This window comes from Manis pentadactyla, chromosome 9 (genome assembly GCF_030020395.1).
Source record: "Manis pentadactyla isolate mManPen7 chromosome 9, mManPen7.hap1, whole genome shotgun sequence".
Lineage (NCBI taxonomy): Eukaryota > Metazoa > Chordata > Mammalia > Pholidota > Manidae > Manis > Manis pentadactyla.
The window spans coordinates 80,316,311-80,342,376 of record NC_080027.1 but is presented as its reverse complement, the minus strand read 5'-3'; the positions used below and the strand labels follow the sequence as shown (position 1 = coordinate 80,342,376).

General features: G+C 38.1%; 1 protein-coding gene across 4 annotated transcripts in view; it reads left to right on the top strand.

Moving 5' to 3' along the window:
- Positions 1 to 25,567, top strand: part of LRRC4C (leucine rich repeat containing 4C) — a 765,580-nt gene extending 740,013 nt beyond the window's left edge. For 2 of the 4 annotated variants that reach the window (XM_036891796.2, XM_057507567.1), the window contains one exon: positions 22,911 to 25,567. In XM_036891796.2, coding sequence (XP_036747691.1) covers positions 22,953 to 24,875 — 1,923 coding nt within the window. In that variant the 5' untranslated portion in view covers positions 22,911 to 22,952 and the 3' untranslated portion in view covers positions 24,876 to 25,567. Of the gene's footprint in view, positions 1 to 1,940; positions 2,008 to 8,350; positions 8,446 to 22,910 lie in introns of those variants that run through there. The other 2 variants (XM_036891795.2, XM_036891797.2) reach the window with 2 other exon arrangements.
- The last annotated feature ends 499 nt before the right edge of the window (positions 25,568 to 26,066 follow it).

Genomic DNA, 26,066 nt, shown 5'->3' with positions numbered 1-26,066 from the left:
TTAAAGCCGCTATGGGATCACCAAGAGAGTGTGTTTGGATGAAGAGCAGGTCCACTAACTGAGCCCTGGTGCCCTCCAAGATTTAGTGGCCCAAGTGATAAGGCAGAACTAGTGGGAGGTGGAGCGAGTGGCCAGTGAGGAAGAAGGAGAATAGAGAAGTGCTTTCCTGGGAGCCAAATGCAGAGAGTGTTTAAGGAAGAGCAGAATGGCCACTGCCAAACTTGCTAATTTTTGCCTGAAATGAGAATTGGGAACTGGCTACTTGATTTAGCGGTTTGAATTTTCACCTCCCACCTTTTCTTTTCCCTCTCGACACACACTAATTGTTACCCAATGCCTCACTAGTGTTACCCTCTAAGTGTTACCCAAATTATTATAAACCCCAGGCATGTTAACTTATAATCATATTTCATACTTCATACTGAAGGCTAGTTAATGATTCTTGAAACCTTGAGATGTGGAAAAACTTTTTATAAGACTGAGTTATATATTTTTTAAATCAATGATGGAAAATCCACAGATCATCTCTGAAATAAATTTTACTCATACTCAGTTTTACTTATATAATAATAATAATAATAATAATAATAATAATAATAATATTTGCTAGTGGTATATTGCTCTGAAGTTTGAGAAGCACATTTACTTACATTATGTGTTCCAAACAAAACTAGCTTACAGTAAAACACCCAGCTTTGAAGCTTACACCATCAAACTCGACCACCTGCTGATGCCTCCTTGAAGGAGTCAACCACAGACCCAGTCTTAACTCCTCCTCATTCCTTGAAGATTTTAACACCTGCCTCCCTGTTGTTCTCGTCAGCCCTACTCTTGATAGAATTCATGGTGATTTCATTACGTATGTCAGTCTCTTAATCTTGATTACTAATTGCGTGGGCTTTTTCCATCTGCACTTGCTCAGGGTTTCCTTTCTATACAGTTTGCACCAACTGTATGTCTAGGCTTGGGTTGTAGAGATCTGTATTTGATGGAATTAAAGATTGTTTATTTGGCTTCATTATGCTTTGCAAAATTCCATATCTGTCTCTTTATGTTTCTTTGTTCCAAGTACTAGATGGCCCTCACTCTCAGATTCTAATTTTTAATCTGCCACTGCCACGGGAGTGGTGGAGGGGTAGGATGAAGGGTAGGTAGGAGGAGGAGATGTTAGGATCTCTCTTGTTTTTGGATGTGGGGGAAAAGAAAACAGTTGGAACTAGCAGCAGATGCCTACATCAAACTCTTAACATCCCATTTGACTTTAATAACTGAGAATATTCTGTTTAACTGTTTTCCCTCCATCTTCAAAATACAGTATCTCATTTGATTTTAAGAGATGAGTTTTGACCAGGACACTGGCTCAGATAGATAATGTGACAGCTTAAGTTCCTGCATCTGTTAAGTCAGAACCTAGTGAAGATATATATTTTTTTTATTGGCATTAAGCAATGCATTGTTCAAAATGGCCAGTGGTTAAAATAGAATAGCTGCCTTGGCTTTCTGCCCAGGAGAATGTAACAGCACAGTGGCAATTCCATAAATACTGTCACAATGTTTTCTGCGGTGATGGTTGTGGTAGCAGATCAAGAAATGTGCTGAACTGTTCTAATGGTTGCTTTTTTTTTTTTTTTTAAGATTTGCAAACACATTGCCTGTTTACAGCATAGCAACCACAATGGAGAGCTAGGTGGGTGATGATTCATATTAACTCTTGCCCACAGTATGCTGAATGCTGTAACAACAGCTAATGTGAAGTGGCTCCTTATACACTGTGAAATCCAATAACGCCAAAGACTGGCTTTGCCAGCACGAGCAACTTGTGGGAAGCTGAGCTCCTGCCAACCACTACTGACTTTCAAAAACAATGGGCTGTAATATAGCAGGAAAGACATATTCACTGAGTCATATTTGCAAATTTCTTGTATGTTTCTCTTTGCCAGTCTAGAGAGAGCCTTCATGTTACCAGCTTGACACCAGAGATGACTCTCCTTGGGATTCACTTTTCTTGTGAGTGCCGCCTCCTTTGGTCATATTTCACGAGCTAAATATTTTTATAAGGGCAATGGTGGCTCACAGACAGAGCTGGAAATGTGGTTTTCCTATGGAAATATTCCTGAAGCCCCCTCCTCACTTCATCCTCTCCTAGCCAGTCATGCCATACACACAAATACATTGGCCTTCTACTGTATCACAGCATCCTGGATGGCATTTCTACCAAAAAGAGAGAAGATGGTGAGGCAGCACACAGGGGCACTGACGCTTTGCTCTGACTTACGATGATGTGTCTTTTTGTTTCCATTAAACTGCAATCTCTTGGAAGGCATGGTTCTGCCTTCCAGATTTATTTATCTATTTAGTCTAGTACCCATGAACCATAGTCGTCCCTCCATAAATATTTATCAACAAAATTAATGTATTCCCTTCTAAAAAGTCCATAATTAAGCTAGGGACTGGGGTTTAATCTTCTTGCCTCCCCTGTCCCTAGCACAGTGCCTGACACATAGTAGGTGGAAACTACATGTTTGTTTAGTGAAGGCACAAGGGTATGAATGGTTCATTGACCAGATAGTTACCTGTGGCCAAATGAAAGGCTAAGCAAACCTTTTCCAACCGTCAGAGACAGAAAAGTGATTGCCTCCAATCATTCTTTTTCAAGCCACTGGAATAATGTCCTAAAAGTGGTTGTTTACTTTGGACAGCACAAGCTAATCTGAAGCTATTTTCTTTATTTTTATATTCAAATGTCTATAAAACAGAGAAACACCAGAGACCTATTCATTGCTCACAAATGATCTATGGGGTAATAACATGCCTGCTTCTCCAGCTGTGTTACACTTTGGTGCTATCCTGGGTTTAATTGAAAATATGCTGTGACCTTGGTTTTGTTCACGGCGCATGGGAGGGGAGTGGATAATTGGCAGGAGGCCTCGAAAAACTCCCTTTTAACGAATGTCATTTGGCTAATTTGGGGTTCTCCTGTGGGAAATAATGTGTGAAATCCTGTAAAAACAAGATGCATTTTATTTGCATGCAATTCACATGAAACTAACGATTTTCAAAACCTAACAAACAACTTTCTGTTTTGCCATACCTATTGGCTGAATTTTAAATGGTATCAGTATGATAATAGTATTGTCCCTAACAGTCTCATGTTTCATCATAATTAAATAAACAGCTTGTGAATTGCAATCCAAAAAATGTCTGTGTTCCACTCTTAACTTAAGGGGTTTCCATAGAAACCATGGGCAGCAAGTTTAACTGACATTCATTGGACTTGAGGCTGTATGCAGCATTGCTGTCTGTTTGTCTGTTACTCTGCATATATTTCTCTTCCTTTAACTCTGGCAGTCCTTTCTCCCCCTCCTTTTCCTCCTCCCCTTTCTCTTACTAGCAATGAGGAAGTAATTTGGACTCAGTTAGATTTAACAAATGCAATAATACTAAAATGAGCTCTGATACTTAAGTGTAATTGTATTATTAGCTGGAAATGTTTTTCTTCAAAAACAAAGGAATTGAGAGTGAAGTTTACAAAGTAGCACATGCTGGTAAGAAGGAACCATTGGCTGAAAGTTGGAAGTTTGTAGGCTGCCTGTCACAGTCCACATTCGTACCCCAGCTATGGCTTTTTCTTGAATAAGTCAACCCACACTGATGTTTCTCCTTTGTCCTAATTGTCACTCTTCTCAGTGGAGCATAAGATCATTGTGCTGATCATATTCCAAGAGAAAGGAGTTTACTTAGGAAAGGAAAAATGTACTATATATTGTGTACCTGCAGTGTGCCAGTATTTTTCTAGGAACTTCCATGTAGGTTGCCTTAATTAATCCCACAAAATTTCACTGGCAGGTGAAGTGCTACTAGGGAAAGGGACCAGAATCTTGTGGCTGAAGTTCAGGCCCCACAACAGACTGGCTGTGAAGCCTTGGTTATAGTGTTTTAATGCTGTCTTGGTTTTTCAGAGACAAAATGAGTATAAGCACTTGAAAGAAATGGCTCTTTATTAAGATTAGATATGATAATACTGCCAGTATACTATCATAGTGGTGGTTTTCTCTATCCCTTTGGAAATAGGAAGAATGGGTTACCAAAAGAGTAAATCACTTACCCCAAAGTACATAGCTATTAGAAAGTGTATCCATACAGTGCAGTGGTTAAAAGGTGGATTTAGACCTGAGATCAGTTATTAATTGTGTGATTCTGGGTAAGTGACAAACTAACAGACATCCAGACATCTACTTTATGAAATTGTTATGAAGATTAAATAAAATTGTGTATGTAAAGTACTCAAGAGAGTCTGCAGAAAGCTGTGGGGGTTTTCCTCTCTCTGGGTCTCTCCCCCACCCCCTACCTTTCTGATTTGTTTTGTTTTTAGTATCAAAGGAAAAATGATCAACCTTCAAAGCCCATCTAGAGGTTATAGTTTAAAGTTATCTCACAATTCATAAACTCAAGTTATCCTGATATCAATGAGAAAGGAAAGACAGATTGTAATGTGCATTGTAAAGCATAAGAAAAATAAGATTCAGAGTTGTTATTGACAAGATCTCTATAGTCAGTTATTAATAATTTGGGTGCTGGGTTCACAAGTTTTTTTTCGTGTTTTTTTTTTATTAAGGTATCATTGATATACACTCTTATGAATGTTTCACAAGAAAATAAATGTGGTTATTACATTCACCCTTATTATCGATTTCCCCGCAATACCCCATTGCAGTCACTGTCCATCAGTGTAGTAAGATGCCACAGAGTCACTGTTTGTCTTCTCTAAGTTACACTGTCTTCCCCGTGACCCCACACACATCATGTGCACCAATTATGATATTCCACAATCCCCTTCTCTCTCCCTCTCCACCCACTCTCCCCCACCCCTCACCTTTGGTAACCACTAGTCCCTTCTTGGAGTCTGTGAGTCTGTTTCTATTTTTTTCCTTCAGTTTTGCTTCATTGTTATATTCCACAAATGAGGGAAATCATTTGGTATTTGTCTTTCTCTGCCTGACATATTTCACCGACCATAATACCCTCTAGCTCCATCCATGTAGTTGTAAATGGTAGGATTTGTTTCTTTCTTATGGCTGAATATTATTCCATTGTGTATATGTACCTGGGTTCACAATTTTTAAGCTTGAACTCAGCAGATTTTACCTCATCTTTCTAATGAGTGGTGAGATAAAGAAACTCTTAGTAGGTAAAGAAGAAAGGAAATAAGCATAAGGTAGTTGCAAAGGCCATCTCTTGCACACCTATTTTCAGGTCATTGTTGTAGCATCCAAAGGGGCATGCAGAAATAATATCCTCAATCCTAGGGACAGATGAGGCATTGATTTTTCAAAGCAAAATGCTTTAGGGTTGCTAGTTAAAATAAAAGGGTTGGGTGGGGAGAAAAACTCAAAAGAAGCTAGCTATCTGTCAGAGATCTTAATCAGTACCAACTGAATTCAAAAGAGTATTCAGCTAGGATATGAGTATGGTGGGACATGATTATTGGAGGGAATGATTGTTACCCACCCAACCCTCACGTACACACCCACATGTACATGCAAACATGTATACAGATACATCAGAATGAGTAATTCTTTAATATATAATCATTGTATGGCTTCAAATTCTCATCCTAGGAGATACAATCTTAGCTCTACCATTTTCATTTGTTCTATGCTTATGTTTGCCTTATCAGTAGAATATTGATTCTAGTGCTGTTTTTGAAAGAATCCCTTGAAGTCCCTTTCTCCATTTTGTGTTAGTTTAGTTAAAACTTAGTGAACTAATCTCTGAAGCCATTTGGCCAGACACACAGAGTAGTAGCCCTTCTTAATGTGTTAAAAGCATATGACAAATAATGGCGCTGCAGACAACCCCTCTGCACTGTGGGACTCCCTGTTGTGACCATGATTCTATACATGTGTTGTGACACGTGGTGCCATTGCCAAGTTAGTAAAACTTAATCTCTCTTATTTCCTAGATGAAAGTGAATTATAAATGGAAGTGTTAGTATTTTTATTCCATGCCCTAATGGATCATCTTGGAAGCTTTTGGGGTTAAGGAGAGTGGGTAAGAAAGGAATTTCCCTGGATGCTCTAGAGCAGGGTCAACAAAACTTTTTCTGCAGTGGGCCAGAGAGTATTTTGGGCTTTGGAGCCACATAGTCTGTCACAACTACACAATTTTGCACTTTAATGTGAAAGTAGACATAGATAATATGCACAAGAATGGGTATGACAGTGTTCCAATAAAACTTTATTGATAAAACAGGTGGTGGACTGGATTGTACCTTTGGCAGCAGTTTACCAGTTACTGATCTTTGAGTCTGCTACATCTCTACCACCTTCCATTTCTGTTCACATGGTAGTTGTAGCTTAAATATGGGACTGGGAGTGTAGGAGTGACAATCATATATCATAATTTACCCTCATTTATTGAATTTTACTTTTTGTCATACTTATTTTTTTATTAAACTTTCTTTCCAGTATATTGTTTTAGCATAGGAAGAACGGGTATTCTCTCTGCTTTGCAGAAGCATACAGGAAGTTTAAGGAGCTTGAATTAGTGTCACTCAGCATCTATAATACTCAGATTAGAATCTGTCCTCCTGTCTTGTGGTTTTTCAATTGCATTATTCTTTCTAAAATGCCTCCCTTAGAGAATAAAGAAAGATGGTTGGAGAAGTAAAAAAGAGTAATTTTCATTATCCAAAACAAGGAAAACATAGTTAACTATTGGCTTAAAAAGGGGCACGCACAGGCTTCCCTACTTTCCTACCCCATTAAGATAACATAGGGGACCCAGTTCCTTATTGCTTTTCATTTATATTCTTGATTTTTTTCCTTGGTATGTTTTTGAAAATGATGCATCATAGGCAAATGAATACAGGATTATACAGGGAGTTCTTGCTTTGCAGAGTACTGTGTTAACTGAAGCTTGTTCACATTGGAACTGAGTCCTCATTTTGCAAGGCTCCATGGTAACTGAGCACAAATCTGTTATAAAATAACTGTGCAAAAAAGAGGACTTGGTTCCAATGTGCATGACCTATGTTTAACACGGCACTGAGTGAAATGAGGACTGCCTAAGGTAAATAAATAAGAATCCAATTTCCAAATGTCTGCATTTGCCATATAATTCCCTCTTTTGTGGTCATTAGGGGGAAACGAAGAAATCACTGATTACAGTCATTTCCATTATCTGACATGTCATCACCAAGGTTCCCTCATTATGCAAAGTTAACAGTGTTGAGGTTACTTGAAATCAGTTCCAGTTCCTATTAGAAGGCCATCCATGCTATCTGCATTCTGATTAAATGACGTTGCCTGGAAATCACAGAAAGAGTCTACTCTGTTTCCTCCCCTTGCTCAGATCTCAGAAACACAGACTCAATTAAAGAGAGTTTTCTTATCAGTTTTCTGTGGGTCATTTTGGTTGAATGTATTAAACTCAAGTAATGCTGCAAACTGGAAGGCAGTAGCTCCAAGAGCTTCAGTGGGAACTGGGACTAGATGTATAAGACTTGCTCTGATATTTTAGGGAGTCTGAAATATACAGGAGTCAGAGCAATGATGGGTCAGGATTGTGAAGTACAAGGAGAGTCTCACAGAGTAAGGCTTGCAGAGCAGAGTTAGAAAAATCCTGATATCATGTCAGCCTTTATTTTCCATAAAAACCAGAGCCTAGTTCAGGACCTATTATTTTGCACTTTATTGAAATAATTTCTTAGTTGACCCTCAGGTCTTACAGTGCACCCTTTCCTATCCATACCCAGTATTATTGAAAATGCGCTTTTTCTTAAATATTCTTCCCATTGTCCTATTCCCTTCTAACAAAGGGGAAAAATCAAGTCGCTACAACCCATCTCATGACTTAAAATAGAATCTAAATTCTTTTGTCTGTTTTTCAAAGTCTGATGTTATTTATCCTACCTTCTCTCCCACTTGTTTTCAGTGTATATTCCTACTGCAAGTCATCTGATGCCTCTTTCTGCCCTATGCCCATGTCTACTTTCATGTATTTCTCCTCCACCACATGCCTATTTTCCAACAGACTCTCTTCTCTCTCCCTTTCTCCTCACTATTATTGATGCCGGGTTCTTGTTTGCAGAGTCAAAGAATGAACTTAGCAAACAGTCATGGTTGGAGAGCCAGGGAGACTTTCACTGAGATATACAGTGAGAAGACAGACAGAGCTCCTGGCGTGAGCCAGGAGGGGACAAGAGAGCCCGTAGTGATGCGTTGTCTAAGGGTTTTATAGGCAGCTGAGGATTTTGGGGAATGTGAAAAAAGCCTTAGGGGTATGGACTTGTTAAGTGGTTCCTGAATATTAAAATTAACTTAACACAAGAAATTTACTCCTCCGATTTCTCCCTCGGATACTGGCGTCTTGGTCCAGGAGCATATCAAAAGGCTGCCTGCCCAGCTCCCAAGGTGGGCTGAGGTATTGTCTGTTTGCTAAAGAGTAAGTTTAAGAATCTTACTTCTTAACTTCCTGGGCATTAAAATGCAATCTTATCTTTAAGGTAGAATCCTTCCTGCCTTTTACTATGTTGTTTACAGCTGGATCTGCATGCTAAATTAGTTTCCCAGTTTCCAAAATCACCTCATCAGATCTGGAGAAGGAAAGACAGCACATAGGCCTGGACCTTTTAGCATGCTAAAGTGAATCTTACACATGATTACAAATGATTAGCATAATAAAAACATGTGCTACTCTTTTTTATCTGGGGAATATTAACTGATCTCACTGAAGAATGACTTAATATTCAACAGAGTTTTGGTAGGGGTTTCCTTGCATGTAGTTACTTTGCTCTGACTGTAAATATCCTGCCTTGCTTTTTTCCAGAGGCCCTCACCCTATTTTGTCTAAGCCTATGGTCCCTGTCTCATTATTATGTCATCCTAAAATATACTGTGCATTCTTCTCTAGCACTTTTTGCTGTATTAAAATTTCTGTTTACTTGCTTATGAATCCCACTACACTGTGAGAGTCTTGAAGGTAGACACTTGCTCCTAAACGTCAAGAACTGGGCACCGTACTTGAGAGTAGGCACACAACAAATATTACTGAAGGAATAAATGCCTATATTTTCCTTTATCTTGGAATAATAGACCTTTTGCTTGTCCAGGTCTACATATCCTACTAAATGCCATGTCACATAACCTTTCCTGACTGTTCAAAACTGTTCTGTCTGAACACTAGACGACTCAAAATTATCCATACAATCATGTGCACACTCAGTCACCTAGCTCCTGGGCCCTGTGTCATGAGGCTGTTGTTTATATTAGGCTTGTCTCAGCACCATGGTCAACTGATTAGTGGTGGGAGTTACTGAGTAGAAAACATACCATCATAGGTAAAATTCACACAGTATAAGTGAACATACTTAGAATCCTCTCTTATTAGAGCTGACTATAAAGATTCTCTTGCCCGGTACCTGACTATAAAATAACTCTCAGATCATTTAGTGCTTTGCCTGGGGATATATATGCATATGTGTGTAGTTTGGTTACTGTCTAGGAAATTAGGGTCTTATATTGTTTAATAATAAACAAGGAAGAAATTATTTGGTAAAACACTGCAAGGTGATTTGAAAACTTAATAGGTCTATATATGTGCTATTTATTCTCTGCAGATTCCCTTGCATGGCAATTTAAATTGCATGACTCATCACAAAAATCCATATGCCTTCTGGGTGCTCTTATTGGTTTGTTTTCAATGTATAAAGGCCATGATGACCTTGGCACAGGGCATTTCCTAAGGACTGATGAGCATTTGAGGGTTCATGGCTATCAACTCCTTCCAGCTTGTCATCAATCCAAAGGCAGCATGGGAAGCAAGGTCATGGACTGCATCACCAATGCTCTGGAATCAAATCCTTCTCCACCTGCTTTTCCAAGGGCTTATGTTTAAGATGGGCTTGCTCGATTTTCTAAAATTTCTTTAGCTATTTGCCCTGTCATGAACCTGAATAGAAAAATATATAAATATTGGTATAAATATATAAGCACACAACATATATATATATGTGTGTGTGTGTGTGTGTGTGTAAAAAAACAGAATAAAAATTAACTACTAGCCTTTGTAGACTGGTAGACTGATGGGAGAATGTCATGAGGAGAAAAATAATTTTTCATATTTTCCTTACACATAATTTGAGACCTTCAGCCACTTTTATTGATTTCCTTTTATTCCTTTTTTAAACTGAATGTCTAGAGAGAATCATTGTATTGGCATCCTGAGAGGCTAAAACATATGTCCAATTTCTGCAATTTAACATATTCCAATGATATAATTTTTTTGTGTGTGGGGGTGGGCAGATTCTTTCCAGGGTTTAGGTTGTATTCCAATCAAATGTTTTTTATCTTTTATTTCTGTTACACACTTACATTCATTAATATTAAGAAGGATGCTATTTTTCTCCTTTGGGATCAGTCATAACTACCCAAAATATTCTAAGAGACAGACAAACATTAACAAATCAATTATCATAGTGCATTTTCCTTTGTGAAGTAAACTATGGCAAAACGAAGGAACGTTCTGAGGAGAGAAGTTCCCACTTACCTCTGCTGAGGAAGCTCGGGACCCCATTTCCTTGTGAAGCATCCTGCTCCTTACATTGACACAAACTCCTTAAAGAAATGGCGTGGAATGACAAACTGTCCCCTGAGTGCCAGTGTTTAAGGTCTGTGGCGAGAATCATTGTCATGAAGGGTGACCGCATTCCAAGACTTTCCTCCAGTAGACGTTTGTCTTGAAGAATTTATTCAAGACCTGGGTCTAGTACTCAGTTTTTTACTCTCAGAAATTTGATTTTGGTAGCTCATCATAAAAAAGTTGTAGTCGCACTTACTAAACACAGAAGAAATAGATACGTAGAGCAGAATGACAATTTGTTAAATTACAGCTGAAACTATAACAGACCCTTCAAGCACTTCAGTCTGTCAAATCTCTTCATGTAGAATTTAAATCCTTTTGGAGTCATAAATCTCTTTGAGAATGTGATGATAAAAAAAATTGAATAATCTTCCTATAAAAATACACAACCACATTTTAATAAAAATTTGCATATAATTTCAAGAGATTCACAAATTGTTTGAAATCTGTTCATGAACTTCTTAGGAACCTATGGGTTGAACTATGCATTTTCATGAAAAAACAAATATAATTAAATAAGGTGGTTGATGAGAAATCAAACTAAGTAAACTTAATTGCGTAATTCAAATTGCTTTAGCATCAGATTATAATTGTCTGATGTATCGATCATTGTTCAGAATTCAACTTCAGCTGTTATTAAGATGAGAAAAATAATTACAAATGTTTGTACAGTGTTGACTATGTACCAGACACTGTTCTAAATCCTTCTTTATATATTAACGTGTATCCTGACAATAATAAAGTACATAAATCAGAGTATCCAAACTTCAAGCAGTTTCACAGATGGGTCCGACGCACATTTGTATCTCTGATTTTTATGAAAGTCTTTATAAAAAAGTTCCCTGAGTTATGCAAGTAGTTAGTAATCTACAACAATCAACTCTTCTTGAGTCCATTTCTTGCTTCTTTCTTTCTTTCCTTCCTTCTTTTTTTCTTTCTCTCTCTCTCTTATTTTTCTGTGTTTTTTGCCTTCTTTCATTTAATACACACATATTTAGTATATCCAGTGTGCCAGGTACTTTGGATGTTGTATTTAGGGTATACCTTATTGCTGGTAAGGATACGTTTTTACCGTATCTAATGTCCTCAATCACTCATTTACATGCTAATTTTTGATAATCTACTATTTCACAATGTTAATTTATGTTTTTGTTTCGGGGGAGTGGGGGAGGCAAGGAATAATTACTGAGCCTCCTCTTTACCATTTATACAAACTTGTGTACCATTTTAATGCTTTTGGTTCATATATATGGGTCTTGTCAAAATAACATATTATTTATTATTATAAAATTAGCTTATCATCCTGGCTCCTGACTGTGAATTGAAATGTGAACTACATTCAGTAATGAAATTCATCAGATACTTACTGAATACCTCAATATCATCCAGTTCCTGTCTTTAAGAAACTAGTGATTAAATAAGTTGAGTGCATTCCGAAGCATTTAGATTTGGTCGCAGATTTGATAAGTGTTATAGTCTTGGCATTACAGGCACCTAGGGAGAGGACAGGTTAATACTGGTCAAGTAAGACCGAGGAAAGTAGAAAGGATTGATAGAAATGGCCATTGTAAAACGAGCCCTGAAGCTGGGTACAATTTTGAAAGAAAAATCAGAGTAGGACATTCCAGGCCATGGGAAAAAACATTCCAGGAGCAAGACTCTGAAGAGGAAAAGTAGGAGGAGTATTTTTAGAATCAGAAACAGCCTGTAGCCTAGACTGTATTATGGAGAACAGTGGGAGATGGGTGGAAAAGCAGTGGGTACAGCATGGTGGAGGGTCTTACATGTCACACTAAGGCAATAGTTTTCAAGTGGACAAATGTGTCCCTCCAGGGGACATTTGCAAAAGTCTGGAAATACTGTAGATCATCACAGTTGGGGATGCTACTGTCATCTAGTGGGTAGAGGCAGTAAGGAATTTAGGCTTTATTCCCTAAGCACCAGGGAACTGTTGGTGGGTTGTGTTTTCTTGAATTGTGGTTGTCTGAGTCTGGGTGTGTTGTTATACTAAGTCTGCAAAATGGTAGTTTGAAGATGCCTGAGGAAAAGTATAAAATGAAAATACCAGTTTTGGAGATAGGGAATAGCATGTATTAATCCCCTGAACCTGAGAAAAAAGGAAAAAAACAAAAAGGAGGACGGGGGCAGTAAAGCGAAGCTTTCATGAATTGGTAGGGCTCCAGACTTAAAAATGTTGGTGCAAAGGAGAATGCAGGCAATGCTACAGACAGGCACACTTCTGATCATTGGAACAGTTTGATTTCATTTCCTGAAAAATGAAATATCAAACAGTATATGGAGCTTGAGCTTCTAAGCTTTTTTTTTTGGTTATTCATTTCACTAAACCAGCACAGCAAACATCTACCATGAAAATACAAACATATCCCTGAACACCTCAAATCCTACTCTTTAATTTGAGAAACATGTCAGACATGTACATTTCATTTCTTCATAAACACTTAACTTCAAAAGTGAATATGATCAAAAGGGTTCATAAACAGCCAGAATCTTCATACCAGGTATGCTTATCTCTCCTGCATCTATGAGACTAAACAAATAGGAAGCAAACAAATTAATTTTATTTTTAGTCTTGCCAAGTTGTGAGCTATATATCTGGGTCTGTTTTCTAATAGGAAGTAGATTTTATTTTCTGTTGCTAAGGCATATTTGGAGCTGCCACCACCTGCCCTGATCCCTTGCCTGTTCCATCTTGTTCCTTTGGGTGATGGCAAAAGAATAGGGAAATCTTTTTCACCCATGGATTTTCTAATTAATAGTTCAAATGAGTTTCGGAAGCAGAAATGGGATGATCAAGAGTCTTTTACAATGTAAAGGGGATTTGAAGACAATCTGACTTTCTGCCTGTAGGAATTCTTGTTCTCTGCTCTAACAATGGTCTGATCCAGTGGCAGGACCCAAAAGCTGAGTTAAACTTTCCTAGCTCTGAAGTACATTGAGGTGCCATGTGAACAAACAAATCATGGAAACAACTTCTGGGCCATGTACGTTGGAATTTTTGAGACAATCGTGTTATTTTAGGCACATGCAGCAGAGGGCATTGTTTTGCCAATATTAAAACAGGGCTGCTCTTGACAAAAAGAGATAAAGAGAAAGAAATAGGGAAGGCGTCTTCCTCAAAAAAATAAAATTAAAATTAAAAAATACTAAAGAGAGCAAGGAGACAATAAAGTGATTTTACATTTCTTTGTTTCCAGTTTTAATCTTAAGAAGAACTTCTATGAAAATAACCAAAAAGGGTACATGCAATGTTCTAGAAATTGATGTGATTCCCACTGTATGAGTTTTGGACTCTACTAGATGCTAGAGATAAATTGGTGAATATGACATCATTTAGGTCCTTGGTGAGCTTCGAGGCTTAACTGCCCACAGTCTGACTCTGTCTCCTTCATCATCCATGCATTCATTCTTCATTCACATGCTTCAACAAATGTGATGAAAACTTTTCAAGGTGAATACCACTGAATAGGGCAGACAAGTCTTTGTTTTGTGGAGCTTAACATTCCACTCTGATGGGACAGGAAGTAAGAAAACAAACATCTCAGTACACAAGAAAAATATCAAATAATAATAAGTACTATGATGAAAATTAAATATAGTGATGTGATTAACTGTGATAGCTAGGTGATCAAGAAGGAATGTTTTGAGAGGTAAAATTTTAAAAGAAATCCTAAATGACAAGGAACACCAACCTTACAGAGTTCAAAGGGCACTTGTTAACAGGCTGAAGGAACCCTAGTGCAAAGGTCAAAAGCTTTGAGCATTCGAGGAATGAAGGGAGTCCAATATGGTTGAAGAGAGAAGGTAGGAGAGGCAGGCAGGTGTCAGACCATCATCTATTGGAAGACAAAACAGTTTGCCTTTTCCTCTAAAAGTGTATGGAACTAGTAGGAGCATTTCAGCTGAAGAATGGCATGAGTGTATTTAAATTTCAAAAATTCACTCTCAGTGCTGTATGAAGAATTAATTGTGGCAAGGCAATTGCAAAAATAGAGAAACTGGCAAGAATGTATTTCAGTAATCCAAATGAGAAATGAAGATGATTCAGTCTAAAAAGCGTCAATGAGGAAAAGTACATGGATCCCGTAACATTTTAGTAGTAGAGTCAGATGCATAGTGTGCTGGATGTGAAGGAAAAGAAAAGTCGAGGAAGTTCCTTACATTTTTGTGTTGGGAAACTGGCTGTGTGGTAGTGGCATTCATGGAGATGTAGGAACAGGTTTGGTGATTTGCTTTTAGTATATGCTATGCCATTTAAGTCATGTAAACCTCTCCATGTCTCTTATTGTTATTGTCACTTCCACTCAGGAAAGGGCAAATCAGAGAAGGCCAGTTTACCAAGGATCAATCAATCAACAGCACCAAGCCAGTCCACCAAACCTCCTCATTTCATTGTAAATCTGGTTCTCTTTCCACTAGGTTTTGCTAAACTAGACTGGGGGGTCTTTCTATGTTTCAGCGGTGTCCCAAGTTGGAAGGATAGTGATGTCATCAGACAACCAAAACTGAATGTGTGTTTCATAGTCCTTTGTGTGCAATTTGCAGAGTAGATGTGAGCAGCACTACAGATCAGACGTCAGACATACCTCTTTCCAGAGTTGCTCATCAGTTTCCAAAATGATACCCAGCTCTCTGTCTGTACACTGATATGTTTTTAATGTGACTGTACACAAAGCTAATCTTGCCTTCATGATATTTCATGCTCCATAGGATTTCAGCTAGGTCTGATTAATTTGAACCTATACACATCTCAGTAGTCAGATAAGCCTTCTATTTAGTTCCAAAGTAATGCTATGGGGTGTCACTTATTGAAGTCATGTGACTTTTCCATCAACCTCTCCTCTCTCCAATGTCTTTTACACCCAAGAGCAGAGCTTTCCTAAAACAGTGCTATCATCATACCCCTTCTGGCTCAACAGGTTGGAGTTTCTTCTTAAGCTTTTAACTGAAGCAAATCCAAACTCTTCTATGAGGCAAGCAGTGCCGCTCTATTGGGTGAACTGAACTATCTAAATTCTGCAGTGTAAGCCCTCTGTTTCCATGAGTCAGTTCTCTTTTATTTCGTTCTCCTCTTCTCTGCTTTTACCAGTAATCTTTTACTTCCTGTACCAATCTTTTACTTCCACCCTGCTTCACTGAAAGTTTATATTCCCTTAAAGACTTATCTAAAATCCTAGACCCTCTTTTTAGCACTTTCTCTGATTACCTATGACTTTTAATCATGCTTCATGGCAAGTGTAGAATACACTGATTTGTACTAGTATCTAGATAAATAATGTACAGTTTTGTTTATATATATATACTTGTCTAAAAATTGAAAAATAATACAAAAAAATTGTGTTATTGCTCCAACAGTATCTTAAAGTTCTTGAAGTAATGGCCAATTTTGCTTTTTTATAATCTTTATACTCTTTAGAACATAGTAACATGTCAGCCCCATGTTTTTATTTTTTCTCCTTACTTTTCTTTTTTGATATGTATTTATCTCTACTCATTACTTCTTCTCATCTAGTTATATTGTAATGTTGTTAGCTCTACACACTAAACATGTGTCCTTTTAAGTCAAATAAGTCATCTGGAAAAATGAAAATGCAGACACACCTGTTTTTTCCTTTTTCTTCTTGAATCTCAGTTTCTTAAAATTCCAACAATGCAAAATCCGTTGAGTAAGCCAAGGAGCCTCTAGCTGCCTTGACAGGTTGAGTCCTTGGGTTACAGCCATTTAAATGTTGTATTATTCCTATTACATTTGCCTAGAAGGTCAGCCTAGGCATATTTACAAAAATTTTCTTTTATCTAAAACTCTACAGAACCATTTATTCCTACATAAGAGGAGGAAGAAGCTCAACAGATTTGCAAAACTGGGTTTCAAATGGGGAGAAAAATGAACTCTATGAGGAAACATTGGAAAAAAATAAATTTGATTTGGAGAGGTGAGCTATCTTTAGATTATGGTGTTAATTTGTTGTTCTTCCTTTTTCTTTGTATTCTAGCACTCTTTAAAATTTAAGGGGCAATCCAGAGAAAAGACTGCAAAAGAAAGCCTTAGCAGGATGAGGTTCAGCCTCATCTCCTTTCTTGTAAACCAGTCATGTTGCCTCAGCACACTCTGTTTCCTAGGTAGGGCTCGGGTTTATGATTGTATAAGAAATGAAAATTTGCCTACTGTCTACTTCGTCTTTTCTTTGCTGTTGGTTTGGAGAAGGTGGAGGTAGCAATAGAAAAAGGGAGAGGGAGGCAGACACGGAGAGGGAGAAAGGAGAATGAATATGAAAGTATCAGGGCATTTTGGTTGTAAGTTTCCGGAAAAAAAATTAACTTTATTTATATTGTAAGGAATTCATTATCTTACATAACAAGAAAATACAGAGAAAAGATAGTTACAGGATTCACTAATTCAGCTTTAATCAAATAGGAAATAATTCACATTAATAAAATAGCAAAAATGCAATTCTTGCCCTCTTTCCTTTTTGTTCCTCAGGATACCAGCATTGTCACCAGGCTTCCTCTGCTCTTGGCCACAAGATGGCTGCAGCGACTCTAGGCAGTCAATTCTAACATCAGAAACAGAGTAAAGAACTACTTCTTCCCCATGTTTTTCTTATTAGTGGTAGAAAAAAGTTCCCAGAATCCCCTCAGCTGACATCTCCTCCCATCTTACTTGCCAAATTGTGTCACATGTCTTGATGTAGCCAGTGTCTATGTCAGCTGAAATGAAACAACCTACATTTGTTTAGACAAGAGCTCAGCAAAGTATAGGCCAAAAGTTAGACCACCACCTGTTTTTTAATGTCCTGTAGACTAAAGATGGTTTTGGAATTTTAAATAGTTGAAAAAAAACTTAAAGAATAATATTTTGAAACATGTGAAAATTATATGAAATTCAAATTTCAGTGTCCACAGCTTAACTGGAACACAGCCATACCCCTTAATGTACCTTTTGTCTACAGCTACTTTCAGCCTATAATGGCAGAGTAGAGTTGTAACAGGAAACCATGTGGTGGTCTGCAAAGCCTAAAATATGTGCTGCCTGTTCTTTCACAGAAAATATTTGCCTGGTCCTCTCTTAAACCAAACTCTATTCACCCATCAGTGCTGGGTCAGCTTCTCCCAAATCAGATAATGCAGTTTTGCGATTTACTTATTTATTTGTGTTTTGGATGGAAGTAAATTTTCTTGAAGAAAAGTTTCAAGGGGAAAGGTAAGGGAGTAGGATGTTGGGTGAGCAACCAATGCAGAGAGAGAGACTGAGAGATTGGGGTCAGGCACATGTTAAATGAATAACCTGTCTTCAGTGTTGTAAAAAGGCTGACTTCCAAAAATATCACCAACACAACCCATTGCTGAAACAAAGCTGGGTTCATGCTTAGTATGGTAAGGGAAAGCACGATCTCACAAAGGTCCAGCTGAGAGTGTCCGTGAGTGGAGTGGTGAAGATTAGGCCAGAATTGGAAGTTAGATTTTAGTAGGATATTTCAAAGTTGGAATTTGAGTATGGTTGGGCAAGAACTATGATACAGCAATCCAGGTATGATGAAAACAGCAAGGTGAAGCCAGAGATTCAAGGACTCTTCATGCACAGACCTCCATTAATGTTTTCCATAAAAGAGGTGATGAATTTTGGGGCAAATGCCTACAAAGACAATAAAACCATGTGCTTTGGTGGGAGAGTCCCAGAAGAGGATAGAGATGTTAATAAAGATGTTGAAAGTGCCATCATGTACTTGTGGGAAGGTAGAGCTTGGAAGTCTCAGTGTCCAGGCTGAGCATGGGGTAAACGGCTTTGTTTTTCAGTATTTAGGGAGGTTTGTTGTACATGACCTAGGAGTGTAAGCAAGTGGTCTGTTTTGAGGCAACAGTGGTTGTGGAGAACTAAATGTGTCTTTCTCCTATCTCACATCAAATGAGTTTCAATGTCTAAATATGTTTTATGCTGACTCAGCAGTGAACTGTGCTAAATAAGGCATCATTATTAGCTCTTCTCTTGTACATAGTTCCAGTGAGTGCCTCTCAGTGCATGGACGCACAGGGAGGAAAAGGAGAAAGGTCTATTGACAAAGTCAGGATATACTCTGGGATAAGGCTGAAGTCTCATAGTTCAATTCAAAACCCACACAGATCCGTTTGCAAATAAATGCTGTCAGATGACATTGTAATGGATAGCACATACTTTTAAATTGATTTTCTTTTGATGTGATAAAAACATCTTATGAAAGAGATGTTGAAACATGGCTTTTGATGTAAAGTTGCATAATTTAAATTTCAAAATAGAAAACCTTTTGTTGATAGTGGTTTATTCAATTCAGTGCATGTACCAAGCATTATTTGCTGTAGGTTATAAATTAGCTTTGAACCAGCTATAATTCATAAATTGTTACTTATGACTGATTTATAGGTAATCTCATTAATTGAAATAGCAGCAAGACCTTGAAGTAAGCAAGAAGTAGAAAATAAAAACAGCCTGGGGATTGAAAAAGGAGGACACATATATTTTACAATTAATAGCTACAATAGCTATATATAATACTTGCATATGTTTTACTCAAAAGTATTTTTCTGACCATTCTGGTGAATCCTTACTATGATTTCAAACAATAGTTACTAGTGTTATTTCTGTCTTATATAAGAGGAAACTGAGTGTCCCATCACTTTATTTTTAATGTATATTAAATATTTATTATATATTGCTTATTTTGAACCAGTAACTTTATATTTTTCCATATGTTTATTATGTGGCCATGCTAAGAAAAGCCTTTTGAGTAGGTAACACTGTTCATGGGAAAAGTAAAGTGTAGAGAGGTGAACTTTCCCAGTTACTGGGTCATAAGGTCAAGAAGGAGTATAAATTTGGGAAGTCTTTACCAGAGCCTTATCTCTTGACCACTTGACAGGTCTGCCTTTCCTATTTCATACTTTAAAGAGAAAAAGGTAGCAAATGGTAGAGTAAGGACCTATCTTCTTTACTTCTATGCTATTTCCAGCCAACCAGTCATTTCATCCTGTGTTGCCAGAGACTCTAGGATTCTGTGGGGTGGGAAGTGGGAGGAGAAACAGAGGAGTAGAGCCCTAGGATCCAACCCCCAAACCATCAATCAGTTAACGTATCAGAGATTTTATGTTATTCTTTTTGTTTTTAATGCCAGATTACCTTAAGAAGTGTTATGCTGGGGAGAGGGGAAGAGAGGGGCACATACATAAAAGTACACTAAATCATTTGAATGAAAAATTTTGCAATGTTTATAATCACTGGAAATTTAAATAGTATTCTATTTAAAATAAAAATCTGCAAGAGTTTTTAGGTCATGTTTAAATTTACAAAGAAAGATAGCTCCTAATCCAACTCAAAATGAGAAGCCACCAGTCACATTGTTGTGACTGTATAAATGGACATTGGAATAGTCCTATAAAGCCATCAAGATTAATATGAAGAGCAAGACCCTGCTATTTAGTGATTGGTTGTTTTAAAATATAGATTTTAGTATTATTTATGTATGGTAAGGCCAGCAAATTAGGAGACAATTGCCATTGAATAGATACATTTTTTACTCAGTTCCCAAGAGGAAGGGGCACGCCGTGTGACCCATACAGGGGCTGTGAAGGGAGGAAGCACCAGGGTCAGTCAGGCTGTAGAATAAGCAAGGGGCAGATGTGGGCAAAAGTCTTTATCATGGTTTTTGAGGGGAAGGCAGGGTAAGCAGGCTTAGGCTAGTATGAATAATTTCAGTCGTTTCTGAGACATAGGACCTATCCCTAATTGCTGGTGTCTAGCCCTGGGATGATTAGGGCTGAGGAATAGTGGCCCCAGTTTAAGAGCCCTTTGAAAACCTTATAAAGGAGGTGGTTGGGAGATAGACTTCAGAGTGTTTGGTTTGAATATGAAAAGAGTGCTTGTGGGTAAGTGCTTTACTACGTCTAGGAATTGGTTAGCCTTTGGAGAGGCAGTCTTTCTGAATCAGCAAGGCTGCAGATATCAAAACATCAGATAACACAGGAAATAAAAAGGCATGATCAATACATTACTACACATCATTACACATGAGCTATAATCAGATATTAACTGTTTTGTACATTTCAACAGCCATTTTATTTAGTACGTAGGCACTATGCTAAGTTTAGTACCTAAGCACTATGCTAAGTACTACATTGGCAGTAAGCTAAGAAATGACCATCAGAAACAGCCTCACAGAGTTCACGGGCTGGTGGAGAAAGCAGACCTAGGGATAAATTATTATAGTACTGGAAGGTGAGAAGTCAACCTACAGCTAGAATAGCTCTAAGGAAAGAGCAAGTCTCCTCCCCAAGCTTTTCCATCTCCTGCCACAGGGTACTTTTTATTGTTCCCTGGGTGTACTAGCACCTTTCATTTGTCCTTGACTTGGCTGAAGCTGGTTCCTCTGCCTGAAATGCTCTTCTTTCCTTTCCTTACCATTTTCTTCTATAAAATCTAGATGTGCTGACCCCCCTCTTTGAAAACTCTGATTTACTGGCACAGATAGAGTTTCTCTGACATCAGTGTCCTTGTGCCAGTGTGGTCTGGTCTCAGCAATGTACCTATGTTATTACACTTCATCTGTTTGCTCATGTGTCTTACCTTTTGAATTAATTCCCTCAGGTGTAAGGATTATATTCTTCATCTTTATATGCCCAGTACTTGGCAAGATGTCTGACAACAACTACATTGTCTAACATTATGGAGTTCTCATAATGTGGGAGGCATTTTTCTAAGCCCTTCATCTGCATTAATTAATTCCATCCTCACAACAACTCTAAGGAGTGTGTTATATTTTCATTTACATTTTCTAAGTGAGAAGTTTGAGCTATGAAAAGAGTAAGTAGCTTGACCAGGTAACCAATAGGAAGTCCTAAGCTGGTGCCTTTTTGAATTGGAATGTGGTGAGCCATCTTCCTACCTACGTCTCTTTTTTTTCTTTCCAAGAAATTCATAGAAGAGACACTGTTCCTTGAGATGAGAATTTTGAGAGGTCATTACAAAGGTGTCCAATCCATGATAATCCAGTTGAGTGGGCATATACTGATTAAGACAGCTCCTTTGGAACACCTCCTTGTGTTAGAAGAGATGCAGAAAATGAGTTATTTCCCTCCTCATAAATCTGCTTAAAATCAGTAAGAGGAGCAAGCCCTATGATAATTCTGTTAATACTAAATTCTTTTCTATAGGTAAAATTTTTAGTTCATAGGAAATGATTTAATTAGTGGCATGTCTGCCTATAGGTAACAGTTACCTGTATTAAAATGAATTTTGTTATATGAGAATAGATGTTTATTTATAGTTGCATGTGTCATATTTCTGTGTAACAGATGCTGTAGGTTAAGTTGCCAGTGTTTACAGTTGAGGTCACTCCCAGTGGAAAGAGCATTTTGAAGAAATTAATTGTGATAAATATTTTGCTTTGCCATCATTCTCACAGAAACTCATTTGTGCAGTGTTTGAGATCATATGATCCTGGACCTGTCAGATGTGTTTCTGAGCCCTGGTCCTGTACTTGATAATCATGTGACTAGATGCATGCTATTTCCCCTATGGTTAAATCTATTCATTTTGAAGATGGAGACTTCTCCTTCAGGGGAGTATTTTAAGAATTAGAAAGGATCAGGGCATGCAATCTGAGCAACTGCAAAGGGCCCCATTCTCAGAAGGGCCCACACTTGGCATAATACTTACTGATTTGAAATTCTTAATAATTTTTAACAAGGAATCCCACATTTTCATTTTACAGTTTTACAAATTATGTAACCATTCCTGGATGGAATTGTCATGAAGTCTATCACCCATGGCTCCTGACACATAGAATAACCCTCAGTAAAATGTCAACTATTACTAATTTTGCAAGTGAACTTTTTAGTTTGTTGGGTATAGCCCCCAAATCTTACCTTCTGAACTTTCCCAATCTGGTCTGGGCAATGAACCTAGTAACAGTGTACATCTCATACGTCTTCATGCAATCATGTCACACTTGGCTGGCAAATGGTATTTTAAGGCCCTCCACCTCTTTTTCCCATTTCTCGGCAATTGCACATCTAATGGAATATGGGCTATGGATGGCTTCTAATTTAAAATGAATAAATATTTCTCTGTACATATGAGCCACATCACTCAACAAGGAACATTAGATTTGTAGTTTTCTTAGTCTGAGAAATGATGTCTTAGCTGACACACTGTGTTACTGACATTGCTCAGAAAGACATTTGGAGGAGATCTAATGCTCTTTTTTGCTCTTATTGTATTGCAGACAATTTGAACTCCAAAAGGACCAACACCAGATAAATTATGCATGTTGAACAAGATGACCTTACACCCACAGCAGATAATGATAGGTCCTAGGGTTAACAGGGCCCTATTTGACCCCCTGCTTGTGGTGCTGCTGGCTCTTCAACTTCTTGTGGTGGCTGGTCTGGTGCGGGCTCAAACCTGCCCTTCCGTCTGCTCCTGCAGCAACCAGTTCAGCAAGGTGATTTGTGTTCGGAAAAATCTACGTGAGGTTCCAGATGGCATCTCCACCAACACTCGGCTGCTGAACCTCCATGAGAACCAAATCCAGATCATCAAAGTGAACAGCTTCAAGCACTTGAGGCACCTGGAAATTCTACAGTTGAGTAGGAATCATATTAGAACCATTGAAATCGGGGCCTTCAATGGTCTGGCGAACCTCAACACATTGGAACTCTTTGACAATCGTCTTACTACCATCCCAAATGGAGCTTTTGTATATTTGTCTAAACTGAAGGAGCTCTGGTTGCGAAACAACCCCATCGAAAGTATCCCCTCTTATGCTTTTAACAGAATCCCTTCTTTGCGACGACTAGACTTGGGGGAATTAAAAAGGCTTTCATACATCTCAGAAGGTGCCTTTGAAGGTCTCTCCAACTTGAGGTATTTGAACCTTGCCATGTGCAACCTCCGGGAAATCCCTAACCTCACACCTCTCATAAAACTAGATGAGCTGGATCTTTCTGGGAATCATTTGTCTGCTATCAGGCCTGGCTCTTTCCAGGGACTGATGCATCTTCAAAAACTGTGGATGATACAGTCCCAGATTCAAGTGATTGAACGGAATGCCTTTGATAACCTTCAGTCACTAGTGGAGATAAACCTGGCACACAACAATCTAACATTACTGCCTCATGACCTCTTCACACCCTTGCATCATCTAGAGCGGATACACTTACATCACAACCCGTGGAACTGTAACTGTGACATACTGTGGCTCAGCTGGTGGATAAAGGATATGGCCCCCTCCAACACAGCTTGTTGTGCCCGGTGTAACACTCCTCCCAATCTGAAAGGGAGGTACATTGGGGAGCTTGACCAGAATTATTTCACATGCTATGCTCCCGTGATTGTGGAGCCCCCAGCAGACCTCAATGTCACTGAAGGCATGGCAGCTGAGCTGAAATGTCGGGCCTCCACGTCCCTGACCTCTGTATCTTGGATTACTCCGAACGGAACAGTCATGACACATGGGGCATACAAAGTGCGGATAGCTGTGCTCAGCGACGGCACGTTAAATTTCACGAATGTAACCGTGCAAGATACAGGCATGTACACGTGCATGGTGAGTAATTCTGTTGGAAATACCACTGCTTCAGCCACCTTGAATGTTACTGCAGCAACCACTACTCCCTTCTCTTACTTTTCAACCGTCACGGTAGAGACTATGGAACCTTCTCAGGATGAGGCACGGACCACAGATAACAATGTGGGCCCCACTCCAGTGATTGACTGGGAGACCACCAATGTGACCACCTCGCTTACGCCACAGAGCACAAGGTCAACAGAAAAAACGTTCACCATCCCAGTGACTGATATAAACAGTGGGATTCCAGGAATTGATGAGGTCATGAAGACTACAAAAATCATCATTGGCTGTTTTGTGGCCATCACACTCATGGCTGCAGTGATGCTGGTCATTTTCTACAAGATGAGGAAACAGCACCATCGGCAAAACCATCACGCCCCAACAAGGACTGTTGAAATCATAAATGTGGATGATGAGATCACAGGAGATACACCTATGGAAAGCCACCTGCCCATGCCTGCTATCGAGCATGAGCATCTAAATCACTATAACTCTTACAAATCTCCCTTCAACCACACAACAACAGTTAACACAATAAATTCAATACACAGTTCAGTGCATGAACCGTTATTGATCCGAATGAACTCTAAAGACAATGTACAAGAGACTCAAATCTAAAACATTTACAGAGTTACAGAAAACAAACAATAAAAAAAAGACAGTTTATTAAAAATGACACAAATGACTGGGCTAAATCCACTGTTTCAAAAAAGTGTCTTTACAAAAAAAAAAACAAAAAAGAAAAGAAATTTATTTATTAAAAATTCTATTGTGATCTAAAGCAGACAAAATTATGTGTATTCCTCAGAACCTGTTTTTGCTGCACTTATTTACTATTTTCCCACATCTCATCCCTCCCTTTCCTGGTTGCCATATTTTTCATAGGTCTCAATTCCTTAAAGAACTGGTCTAGGAAATTTTGTAAGAATTCTGTTACACTTTGAGATTTTTATGGTGAATTCTAGTGGTGACATCCAGTCTATCTTGTATTTCTTTCTTTCCTTTTTTCTTCTCTTTTTTCCCCCTCATGACCTTATGAAGTAGCCCAATGGGGAATGCAATATTAGAAATAGATTTTTAAAAGAGAACAAGGAAAAAAAATGCAAGATCTTATATTTTTCATGTAAATGACCTGTTCTGTATTTATGAGGAGGATCAATGGAAAAGAAAAAAATAGTAAACAAACAACAGATTAATTTACATATGAGGTTCTATGAAACCCATGACCTTTTAAACAACTCTAGAACCAGAATTTGTAGTTCAAAACCTAAAAATAAGATTATAAATAAAATATTGTTGGTTTTTCTGTACCTGGACACAGTTATTTGTAGTATGGCTCAAATGTGAGAAAACTTGAAGGGAATTAGATTTCCTACTCTTCAGTTACAGTACCAGTCTCTATGGGGTCCCATTTCATTAGCTGATTGGGTTTTGTATCTGCATTCAAGATGCTATGGTATTTTTTCCTCCTCATTAGGGTCACCTTTTATGGATTAAAAAATGATTTTATGAAGTAAATTCAATTCCACTTGGAAGAAAGTTTCAGTATAATTTATTCATTGTCTACTAAAAAAATTCTATGGCTAGATGAAGTATGACCACAGAATGTTAAAGTATTCTAAATTATCCAAGTTGAAAGAGAATTTTTGGTGCTGGATGTCAGCAAATTCAGTTCAATTCAATAATAATTATTAAAGAACTTCTATGCATTAAGCAGTAATATTAGTGCTGTGGGTACACAACTGACAAGACCTGGTTCTTGCCTTTGACTTTCTCATGGTCTATTTGAAATGTGAGTAAAGTAATACC